This window comes from Mustelus asterias, chromosome 17 (genome assembly GCF_964213995.1).
Source record: "Mustelus asterias chromosome 17, sMusAst1.hap1.1, whole genome shotgun sequence".
NCBI lineage: Eukaryota > Metazoa > Chordata > Chondrichthyes > Carcharhiniformes > Triakidae > Mustelus > Mustelus asterias.
This window is the reverse complement of record NC_135817.1, coordinates 2,846,872-2,859,184: the sequence shown is the minus strand read 5'-3', so window position 1 is coordinate 2,859,184 and position 12,313 is coordinate 2,846,872. Positions and strand designations below refer to the sequence as shown.

The following is a 12,313-nucleotide window of genomic DNA, read 5'->3' as shown; positions in this document are numbered from 1 at the left end:
GCTGTTTGGGAGGAATTTCCAAGATTTTGACCCAGCAACAGCAAAGGAACGGCTGATATATTTCCAAGTCAGGATGTTGAGTGGCTTGGAAACATAGAAACATATAAAATAGGAGCAGGAGTAGACCATTCAGCCCTTCGCGCATTCTCCACCGTTCAATATGATCATGGCCGATCATCCAACTCAGTAGCCTGACCCTGCCTCCCCCCATATACATCGATCCCTTTAGCCTCAAGCGATATATCTAACTCCTTCTTGAAAACATACAATCTTTTGGCCTCAACAGCTTTGGTAGAGAATTCCACAGGCTCACCACTCTGAGTGAAAAACTTTTCCTTATTTCAGTCCTGTATGCTTTGACATTGACCCCTGGTTCCGAACTCCCTCGCCAACAGGAACTTCCTTCCCTATGAGATCTACCCTCATTCTTCTGACCTCCAGCGAATATAATCCTGAGTGACTCAATCTCTCCACATACAATCAGTCCTGCCATCCCAGAAATCAGTCTGGTAAACCTTCACTGCGCTCCCTCCTAAGCAAGAACATCCATCCTCAAATGAGAATAAAACTGCACACAATACTCCAGGTGTGGTCTCAGCAAGGCCCTATGTAACTGCAGCAAGATATCCCTGCTCCTGTACTGAAATCCTCTGATGAAGGCAAAAATACCATTTATCTTCTTTACTGCCTGCTGCAGCTGTATGCTCACCTTCAGGAACTGATGTACAAGGACACACAGATCTCGTTGCACATTTCTCTCTTTTAATTTCTAGCCAGTCAGATAATAATCTACCTTCCTGCTCTTGCCACCAAAGTGGATAACCTCATATTTATCCGAATTATACTGCAACTGCCATTCATTTGCCCACTTACTCATCTTGTCCGAATCAAACTGAAGGATTTCTGCATCCACCTCACACCTCACCCAGCTTTGTGTCATCTGCAGTTTTGAAGATCTTAGTTTCCTCATCTAAATCATTAACATATATCCCTGCGGTACCCCACTAGTCACTTGAGAACATCCGGGTGCTGATGTTCTCGAATATCTGCTGCCCTCGTCCTTCTAGATGCTCATGGGTCTGGAAAGTCATGGATCAGCAATGGTCTCATTGAATAATAGTGGGGTTAAGTGACCTCCTGTTCCTTCGGTGCTGCCAGAGCAGCCTTGGTGATGTAGGACAGAATGAGGCCATTCAGCCCATCTTATCTGTGCAAAGATTCCCCCCTTTTACATGTATGTTCAATTTCATTTTGGAAGTTCTTAAAATCTACTTCCCCTGCCCTAGTTCAGATTACAAGAGCAAGAAAATCATTTGTGTCTCCTCTCTGCTTTAACTAAAGTTAACTAAAACGTGTGTCCTCTGGCCCCTTATGTTCCTGCAGTGATGCACTTACTCTCGATTTACTGAATCAGAACCCCTCTTAAATCTCTGCATAACATTTTTGCTTGAAAGAGAACAATCTTAGCTTCTCTCATCTCTCTGTCTAACTGAAGTCCCTCCACCCCGTTATCGCAATAAAGGGGGTTGAAGTACAGGAGTGAGGATAGAATGCTTCAGTTTCATTGGGCTTTGATGCAACCACCCATTTGAAGTACAGTCTGAAATTTTTGCTTTAGTGGGGATGAACAAAGGTTCACTAGATTGACCCTCGTATCCTGGGAATCAATCAAGCAGAACGGTCCTGTACCCACTGGAACTAAGGATGAGAGGTCCACTAAGGATGGAAGATTCAGAGTGTGTGACGGGATAGCTTCTGAGAGGCTGTTTTCTCGGACTGGAGTGTATATATTTAAGTGGTTGCAGGTTGCTTTAAGAGCTGGTTACATGATTTCATGTTGATGTCATTAGCAGATGCTGCTGTTTTACTGGGTTTGTCCTCTGTACAAGCAATACCTCTTAAAATAAATCTGTTGTTATTAGTTTGAATCTACGTGTGCGAAACACATATTCTTTTTGTGTAAAACCCACTACCATAGTTAGGAAATTACAAGCGCCTAGAGCTATGGGACATACTCTCGGGATAAGGGAACAATAATTGACGATTGAGATTAGTAGAAATGTCTTTACTCGGAGGGTTAGGAATCTTTGCGATTGTCTGGCCCAGAGGGTTTTGGAAACTCAGTTACTGAGCATGTTGAAGGCTAAAACCTATAGTGTTTGGACTGGATGGATAATCAAGAGAATTTGGGGATCAGGTCGGAGATTGGAGCTATGAATGTATTAAACGTGGAGCAGGCTCTTCAGCCTACTCCAACTCTTGTTTCCTATATTCCTACCATTCTGGTAAACCTCTTCAAGGTCTTGACATCCTTCCCAAAGTGCCCTGAATTGAACACAGTACTCAAGCTGAGGTCTGACCAGTGAACTGTGAGGGTTTACCATAACTACCTTTCCTGGACTCTGGTCGTCTCCTCGCCAACCAGCCAGCACTCTCTTCTCATGCATTGTAAATTCTTGTTCCCTTTTTCTCTTGGATGATCTGTCCTGATAAGTGCAAGATGAAAAACTTTGACAGCACATCTTTCTTCAGCAATAATAGAGTTCTTATCACCAAGTGACTATAACTCCCCTGGTTCTGTACTGTAAGCCACTTTTAATAAAGGAGACTGCATGCTTTACCAATCATGCTCTCGCCCTGTCCTGCCACCTTCAATGATTTAGGCATGTTACATTACCATTTTGCTATCATTTCTTCATGAGGCAACATCCCAATGACTCTTTAAAACTTCAATAACCTCATTCATAAAGGACAACCCAAACTATTATACAAAGCATGCAAAAAAAAAACACATTTCTTGTTGCAGAACATCGTTTATTTATCACAGAAATATCGGGATATCAGTTGTCAGGCAGGACTTCAGGTAAAATTACCCAGTCATTTTTCCTGATGGATTGTATTCACTTAGATTTTTTTTTAAATGGCAAGGTTTCACAGAAAACATCCACAGGTAAAGAAATATCTGCAACCAAAACTTTTCAATTTGAGTGCGCAGTGTTGCTATTGCTGAGGCAGAAAGATAAATGGATGAAATTGAAATTGTACAGGACATTAGGAACCCTACATTACAGAAAGAGGCCATTCGGCCCATCGGGTCTGCACCGACCACAATCCCACCCAGGCCCTACTCCCATACCCCGACATATTTACCCACGAATTCCTCTAACCTACGCATTTCAGGACACCAAGGGCAATTTTTAGCATGGCCAATCAACTTAACCCGCACATCTTTGGACTGTGGGAGGAAACCGGAGCACCCGGAGGAAACCCACGCAGACACGAGGAGAATGTGCAAACTCCACACAGACAGTGACCCAAGCCAGGAATCGAACCCAGGTCCCTGGACCTGTGAAGCAGCAGTGCTAGCCACTGTGCTACCATGTCGTGGTAAGGCCACACTTGGAAAACTGTACAGTTCTGGTCACCCTATTGTAGAAAGGATATTATTAAACTAGAAAGAGTGTAGAAAAGATTTACTGGGATGCTACTGGGACTTGATGGTTTGAGTTATAAGGAGAGGCTGGACAGACTGGGACTTTTTTCCCTGGAGCATAGGATGCATCGGGGTGAACTTACAGAGGTCTATAAAATCATGAGGGGCATAGATCAACTAGATAGTCAATATATTTTCCCAAGGGTAGGGGAGTCTAAAACCAGAGGGCATAGGTTTTTGGTGAGAGGGGAGAGATACAAAAGGGTCCAGAGGGGCAATTTTTTCATATAGAGGGTGGTGAGTGTCTGGAACAAGCTGCTAGAGGTAGTAGTAGAGGCGGGTACAATTTTGTCTTTTAAAAAGCGTTTCGACAGTTACATGGGTATAGAGGGATGTGGGCAATTGGGACTAGCTTATGGGTTAAAAGGAGCGGCATGGACAAGTTGGGCCAAAGGGCCTGTTTCCATGCTGTGAACCTCTGTAACTATGACAATTGATCGCTGAGCAAACAATCATTACACAGCAGGACTCCAAAGCCTGCCACTGCCCACCCCCAACCAGAAGCCTTTCCAGTTATTCAAAATGAACCTCGGAGATCAAGGCGTATGCATTGATGGGTGGGCATCCTTAGGAGGGTGCAGAATGCCTCGGCCAGACTGTAGACTTGACCTCGAAAATAATAGGGAGGTGGAATGAGGTACAGTCCCAGATCCTGGAAATGAGCCGGTCAATGTTCCCACTTGTTTCGCCTATCAAAGGGCCCCAACTAACATCTTCTGCAAATGGTGCCACATGCAAGACAATCCAAACTTCATGGAGGTTGGCACCGAATCACGATTGGCAAATGTCAAGGGCATTTATGTGGGATTATAACTACATTCTTAGACTGTGGCACAGCAGGAAGTATCACATTGAATAAACTAGCACCATGCAAGCATCACGTTTATCTAAGTTCAACTAATATACAGAAGCAAAGATTCTCAAATTATACTGAAAATTACAGGCAGTAATTTATAAGTCTCCTGGAATAATTGGTAAGGTGTTACATGTGAATAATATTTGATCAACAGATGGAGAATTCATTGCCCTGCTTAGTCCGTTCCTTTGCAAAATGAACAGAGCAAAGGATCCACGAAAAGCATTTTCCATCTCCTTTAGCACCTTAGCATCAACGTAAAGTCATCATAATTTTGTGATGCCCGGTAGCACAGTGGTTAGCACTGCTGCTTTACAGCGCCAGGGACCTGGGTTCGATTCCTGGCTTGGGTCACTGTCTGTGTGGAGTTTGCACGTTCTCCCCATGTCTGCGTGGGTTTCCTCCAGGTGCTCCAGTTTCCTCCCACAGTCCGAAAGATGTGCTGGTTAGGGTGCATTGGCCGTGCTGAATTCTCCCTCAGTGTACCCGAACAGGCGCCGGAGTGTGGTGACCAGGGGAACTTCACAGTAACTTCATTGCAGTGTTTATGTAAGCCTTACTTGTGACACAAATAAATAAACTTTTACTTTAATACATATTCCAACATGCAGCAATTATTTCACATGTACAACATTTATCAGAAAAGCTGCTGACTGACGTCAAGCTGTAAGGTCTGTGATAAGAGGCAAGTCCTCGAGTTTGAAATGCTGACACACCGTTAAACTGATCAAAATGAAGAGGCAATGCTGTCATGGTAACACCAGAAATCTCCCGTGCTTGGTGGGCACTGCTGGGAGTAGGGTGCTTTATCGACCCCCTTCATCACATCTTGGTTTGACTGGGACTTGATGGTTTGAGTTATAAGGAGAGGCTGAGTAGACTGGGACTTTTTTTCCTGGAACTTAGGGGTGATCTTATAGAGACCTATGAAATAATGAGGGGCATAGATAAGGTAAAAGTCAACATCTTTTCCCAAAGATAGGCGAGTCTAAAACTAGAGGGCATAGGGTTTAAGGGGGAGAGATACAAAAGGATCCAGAAGGGCATTTCTTTCACTCGGAGAGAGGGTGATGAGTGTCTGGAATGAGCTGACAGAGGCAGTAGTAGAGGCAGCTACAATTTTGTCTTTGAAAAAGCATTTAGGCAGTTACATGGGCAAAATTGGTATTGAGGGATATGGGCCAAATGCGGGCAATTGGGACTAGCTTAGTGGTACAAACTGGTGGCGGCGTGGACAAGTTGGGCCGAAGGGCCTGTTTCCACGCTGCAAACCTCTATGACTCTATGGTTTAAATTTAATTTGTGATTCATTTTTGTTTCAGGCAGTATCCCTTTAAGGGGCTGCCCCTTTAACCTGTCCCTCAGTTTGGTTTATTCTAATTGGTTATTTGATTTTTTTTTCACCAAAACATGGAGTAACATTTATCTAATGTTAGGTAAACATGGAAAATAAACCAGAAACTCTTATTTTCTCCCGGGGCAGCGAGGAAAAGGAATCTGTTATTCTTACTTCCTCCAGTGTTATTGCCTGTTGCAACAGAGAGTCAAAATGACCAGGCAGTTGTTCCAGGGAGCAGCAATGCCATGGCCACTGGTTCCTGTCGAGGCAACCGGAAGATGTGGGTGAGGTAGGTGCACCCCCTTGGTGGAAAACAAACGACATAAACATGAACGCCTTCAAACAGGAAAAAGAAAATCAATGAATATTTACATGATGATCACCCAGCACTGGCATCCCAGGCCAACGCTTCCTGTGCACAACTCAGAAGGCCATTTAGCTGAGAGACAAGGTCCTGACTGCCTTCCCAGACACTATCTGTGGGATCTGACATTCCTCCCTCAATCGACACAGGGCGAGCCGGCCACGTATCTCACTGCTGCTTGTGGGATCTTGCTGTGCACAAATTTCCCCCGCTTGCTTTGGGGGTCTGTCATAAGTCAAAGTTGTTCGCTCACCCGCTCAAGCTGAAGTCAAACTGGAGTCAGAGTTCTCCCCCCCGCCTCTCCCCGGCCGCTGAGCCTTCCCTCCCCCCACCCGGTCCCTCTAAGGGGCGTGAGTCTGCTGATGCATTCGCAACCCGTTGGCGGTGCAGAACCGCTTGGTGCAGTGGGCGCAGTCGAAGGGCTTCTCGCCGCGGTGGACGCGTAAGTGGGCGTCCAGCAGGCTGGGCCAGCGGAACCACTTGCCGCACTCTGCGCAGCAAACGCCACAGCCCTCCCTGGCGGCAGAGGCGCCCGTGCCTTTGAAAGCTCCCGTCTCCTTCGCCACTTCCTTGTTACTCTGCTCTCCGTCACCTCTTGCATCATCGCGATCTGCCCGGCAAAGAAGAAAACAGAGATCAGCAGCCAAACAATTTACCCGCCGCTGGAAAATAATACCCTCAGCCCTCCACCCGGTCTCCTTCAATTTCCTCCATGGAAAAATGTCTCATTCCCCCAGTGCGACTGAGCAGAGATAAATGTCTCATCACCCCCCACTCCCCCATGCCCGACATCCACCCCTGCTGTTTCCAAATATCTTTGCAAACTTTCCGTTCCAAGTATCTAACCATTTCCCTTTGGAAAGCTACAACTGAATCTGGTTCCATTGCCCTCTTAGGCAGCACCTTTACTGCCTCTCTTGCCAATGATTTGAAATTTGTATCCTCCCAACCTCATGAGAAATGGCAATGACCATCACCAAGAGACACTCTCACCAGCGCCCCTTGACATTCAATGGTGTTACACCGCTGAATCCCCACTATCAACATCCTGAGGAATACCATTGATCCGAAACTAAACTGCACTAGCCAGTTTCTCTGGAGCGTAGGAGGCTGAGGGGTGACCTTATAGAAGTCTATAAAATAATGAGGGGCATAGACAAGGTAGATAGTCAATATCTTTTCCCAAAGGTAGGGGAGTCTAAAACTAGAGGGCATAGATTTAAGGTGAGAGGGGAGAGATACAAAAGGGTCCAGAGGGGCAATTTTTTCATACAGAGGGTGGTGAGTGTCTGGAGCAAGCTGCCAGAGGTAGTAGAGGCGGGTACAATTTTATCTTTTAAAAAGCATTTAGATAGTTACATGGGTATGATGGGTATAGAGGGATATGGGCCAAATGTGGGCAATTGGGATGAGCTTAGGGGTTTAAAAAAAAAGGGCGGCATGGACAAGTTGGGCCGAAGGGCCTGTTTCCATACTGTAAACCTCTATGACTCTATGACTAAGAAGCTTGATACTAAGCAGGACAAAGCAGCCCTGCTTGATTGACACGCCATCCAAAAACATTCAATCCCTCCATCACCAATACACAGTGGCTACCGTGTGTACAATCTACAAGATGCACTGCAGGAACTCACCAAGGTTCCTTAGGCAGCACCTTCCATGACCACCATCGTCCAGAGGGACAAGAGCAGCAGACACCAGGGAACACCACCACCTTAAGGTTCCCCTCCAAGTCCCTCACCATCTGGACTCAGAAATATATTGCCATTCCTTCGCTGTCACAAAATCCTGAACTCCCTCCCTAACAGCACTGTGGGTTATTTTTTATTCATTCATGGGACATGGGTGTCGCTGGCTGGCCAGCATTTACTGTCCATCCCTCGTTGCCCTTGAGAAGGTGGTGGTGAGTTTCTTGAATCGCTGCCGTCCACGTGCTGTGGGTTGACCCACAATCCCGTTAGGGAGGGAATTCCAGGATTTTGAACCAGTGACTGTGAAGGATCCGTGATATATTTCCAAGTCAGGATGTTGAATGACTTGGAGGGGAACTTGCAGGTAGTGGAGTTTCCATGTATCTGCTGCCCTTGTCCTTCCAGATGGAAGTGGTCATGGGTTTGGAAGGCGCTGTCTCAAGATCTTTGGTGAATTGCTGCAGTGCATCTTGTAGATAGTACACACTGCTGCTACTGAGCATCTGTGGTGGATGGAGTGGATGTGGTGTCAAATCAAGAGGGCTGCCCTATCCTGGATGGTGTCAAGCTTCTTGAATATTGTTGGAGCTGCACCCATCCAGGCAAGTGGGGAATATTCCATCACACTCCTGACTTATGCCTTGTAGATGGTGGACAGGAGGGGAGTTACTTGCTGTGGTATTCCTAGCTTCTGACCTTCTCTTGTAGCCACTGTGTTTATGTGGTGAGTTCAGTTGAGTTTCTGGTCAATGGTAACCCCAAGGATGTTGACAGTGGGGGATTCAGTGATGGTTACCCATTGAATATTAAGGAGCGGTGGTTAAAGTGTCTCTTTTTGGTGGTGGTCATTGCCTGGCATTTGTGTGACGTGTATGTTACTTGCCACTTGTCAGCCCAAGCCTGGATATTGTCCAGCTCTTGTTGCATTTGAACATAAACTGCTTCAGTTGTGAACAGTGCTGAATATTGTGTAATCATCAGAGAACATCCCCACTTCTAACCTTATGATCATAGAAACTCTACAGTGCAGAAAGAGGCCATTTGGCCCATCAGGTCTGCACCGACCACAATCCCAACCAGGCCCTACCCCCATATTCCTACATATTTTACCCGCTAATCGCCTCTAACCTACGCATCTCAGAACACTAAGGGGCAATATTAGCATGGCCAATCAACCTAACCCGCAGGGGCGGCACGGTAGCACAGTGGTTAGCACTGCTGCTTCACAGCTCCAGGGTCCCGGGTTCGATTCCCGGCTCGGGTCACTGTCTGTGTGGAGTTTGCACATTCTCCTCGTGTCTGCGTGGGTTTCCTCCGGGTGCTCCGGCTTCCTCCCACAGTCCAAAAATGTGCGGGTTAGGTTGATTGGCCAGGTTAAAAAAATTGCCCCTTAGAGTCCTGGGATGCGTAGGTTAGAGGGATTAGCGGGTAAAATATGTGGGGGTAGGGCGTGGGTGGGATTGTGGTCGGTGCAGACTCGATGGGCCGAATGGCCTCCTTCTGCACTGTAGGGTTTCTATGATTCTATGACTGTGGGAGGAAACCGGAGCGCCCGGAGGAAACCCACGCAGACACGAGGAGAATGTGCAAACTCCACACAGACAGTGACCCAAGCCGGGAATCGAACCCAGGTCCCTGGAGCTGTGAAGCAGCAGTGCTAACCAGTGTGCTACCGCGCTGGAGGGAAGGTCATTGGTCAAGCAGCTGAAGATGGTTGGGCCTAGGACACTACCTGGAGGGACACCTGCAGAGATGTCCTGGAGCTGAGATGACCGACCCTCGACAACCGCAATCACCTTTCTATGTGCTAGGTATGGCTCCAACCAGCGGAGAGTTTGCCTCCTGATACCCATTGATTCCAGTTTTGCTCGGGCTCCTTGATGCCACACTTGGTCGAATGCGGCCTTGATGTCAAAGGCTGTCACTCTCACCTCATCTCTGGAATTCAGTTCTTTTGTGCACTTAAACCTTAGGGACTGCAGCTATTGAAAACAGCAGCCCACTATATCATCTTCTCAAGGGCAACTATGGATGGACAATAAATGCTGACCTGGCCATCAACACTCACATCCTGTGAACTAATTTGTTTTCAAAAGATCTTTATTCTTCCTACTTCACATTTATATATCTGTAAGGAGGGAAAAGAGATGATGTTTCGAGAACAGATGATCTTTTGTCAAAGCTTTGACAAAGGGTCATCTGGACTCGAAACGTCAGCTCTTTTCTGCTGAGATTTTCCAGCATTTTCTCTTTTGGTTTCAGATTCCAGCATCCACAGTAATTTGCTTTTATCACATTTATATATGTTGAACTTTGTTTGCCAGAGAGAGAAAAAGAGAGAGGGAGAGAAGGGGATATCAATATGAGCCAGAGAGACATGGAGAACGAGACAGAGTAGAAAGGGTGAAGTCTACGTTTCTCACTGTGGCCCTCGTTGCGTTGATGGCGGGTCAGGTTACTCGAACGGTAGAATCTCTTCTTGCAGACAGAACACTGAAAGGGTTTTTCTCCAGTGTGGATGCGTTGGTGCTGGATCAGGTTGCTGGAACGGTAGAACCGCTTGGAGCAGACGGAGCACTCGAAGGGCGTCTCGCCAGAGTGGAGCCGCTGGTGGACGACCAGCTCGCTGGGCCGGTTGAACTGTTTGTGGCACTCGTTGCACTCGGGCCGGTTCTGGCTGGTGTGGGCACGCATGTGGACTGTCAGGTCGCCCACCCGGTTGAAGCTCTTGGCACAGTCCGAGCAGTTGTAGGGCTTCTTGCCAGTGTGGACCCGGCGGTGTACGCCCAGCTCGGCGGAAGTATAAAAATGTTTGCCACAGTCAGCGCAGCCGTGAGGTTTCTCGCCGCTGTGGATCCTCTGGTGCCGGCTCAGGTGGCTGGAGGTGGAGAAGCATTTGTGGCATTCACCGCAGTGGAAGGGCTTGATGCCATTGTGGAAGCTCTGGTGCCGGTTCAGCTGGCTGGAGCGGTAAAACGTCTTTCCGCACAATGGGCAGGCAAATGGCTTGTCGCCAGTGTGCGTTCGCTGGTGCACCCGCAAATCACCAGACTTGCCGAAGCGCTTGAGGCACAGCTGGCAGACAAAGGGCTTCTCACCAGTGTGCACCCGCAGGTGGGCATCCAGCAAGCAGCGCCAGCGGAAGTCCTTCCCGCACAGCAGGCACGAGAAAGCTCGGCCCCCCTGCACCCCCAAGTGGCTAGGCCCCGGGACCTCAGCCCGGTCGCTCAGCAACGCTTTTGATTCCTTTGCAGTTTCCATCTTCCGCTAATCCCAAACTCCTCCAGTTCAAACCTGATAAAAATAAACAGACATTCATCATTAAGTGATCTGGTCAGGTTGTTGGTTCAGAGGCAACTTTCAATTGAAAGTGAAAATCCAATAAGAGTCACAGACACAAGGCAGGAGGCCATTCAGCCCATCAATGCCATGCTGGTTCCCCCTTTAGTATTCCTATCCAGTCATTCCTATTCCACCCCAGGCCCCCATTCCCACTCCATTATCCTACAAGTTTATTTCCCTCAAGCGCACATCCAATTTCCTTTCAAAATCAGTCATTGTCTCTGCTTCAACAGGTTGGCAATGAGTTCCCCATATTTGGCTGTAAATAAAAATGACCAAACAAACTAAATCAAATAAAACTGAGGGACAAATTAAGGTGACAGCCTCTTAATGGGACACTGCCTTAGACAAAAAAAACCCACAAATAAACCTTACAACATCAAACCAAAACATGATGAAGAGGTTCGATATGGCACCCCAGTCCCCAAACACATGAGTACGTTGAAGATTTCATTATGATCTTGCTGCAAAATTATTTTTTTACTAATATATAATTCATTATATATTATTATACTTCTGCACGGTGGTTAGCACTGCTGCCTCACAGCGCCAGGGACCCAGGTTTGATTCCTGGCTTGGGTCACTGTCTGTGTGGAGTCTGCACATTCTCCCCGTGTCTGCGTGGGTTTCCTCTGGGTGCTCTGGTTTCCTCCCACAGTCCAAAGATGTGTGGGTTAGGTGGATTGCCCCTTCGTGTCAGGGGGATTAACAGGGTAAATATGTGGGGTTATGGGAATAGGGGCTGGGTGGGATTGTGGTCGGTGCAGACTCGATGGGCCAAATGGCCTCCTTCTGTACTGGAGGGATTCTATTCTATTCTATCAGCAGACAGAAAAGTTTAATGAAAAGCATACAAAATAAAGCTGGCTTCAAAATAGAATTACAATCCGGATCAAACATAAATCTCCCTCTCTTGCCCCAACCACTAGATTTGCAAATATATCCAGGCCTACTTACTAGGACACCCAGATCTTGCTGGGAATTGCTGGGCAACCTTTGGAGTCTGTTGGACAGGTCTTGCTGGGATCTGCTGCACAGGTCGGTCTGGGATCTGCTGGACAGCTCTTGCTGGGGTCGGCGGGGCAGTCCCTGTCCTCCTGGCTCCAATCCCTATTCTCCTGGCTGCAGTCCTTGTCCCTTTTTGCAATCCCGCTCTTTGCAACAAGCTGCCAGAGCCCAGGCTCAGCTCTCTGACCCACACGGCACCGCAGTCCTTTGTGTAGTCGCC

General features: G+C 47.3%; 1 protein-coding gene across 2 annotated transcripts; it reads right to left on the bottom strand.

Annotated features, from left to right (window-relative positions):
- Positions 1-4,922: 4,922 nt before the first annotated feature.
- Positions 4,923-12,313, bottom strand: LOC144506112 (uncharacterized). Of its 2 annotated transcripts, none has more exons than XM_078231930.1 (3): positions 12,043-12,313; positions 10,158-11,037; positions 4,923-6,662 (listed from the first exon to the last, which is right to left on the bottom strand). In XM_078231930.1, the coding sequence occupies exons 2-3, from the start codon at positions 11,002-11,004 to the stop codon at positions 6,394-6,396; spliced, it is 1,116 nt and encodes a 371-aa protein (XP_078088056.1). In that variant the 5' UTR covers positions 11,005-11,037; positions 12,043-12,313; the 3' UTR covers positions 4,923-6,393. The 2 variants fall into 2 exon arrangements, with proteins under 2 accessions (XP_078088056.1, XP_078088057.1); XM_078231931.1 differs by having other exon boundaries at positions 10,167-11,037; positions 12,043-12,310.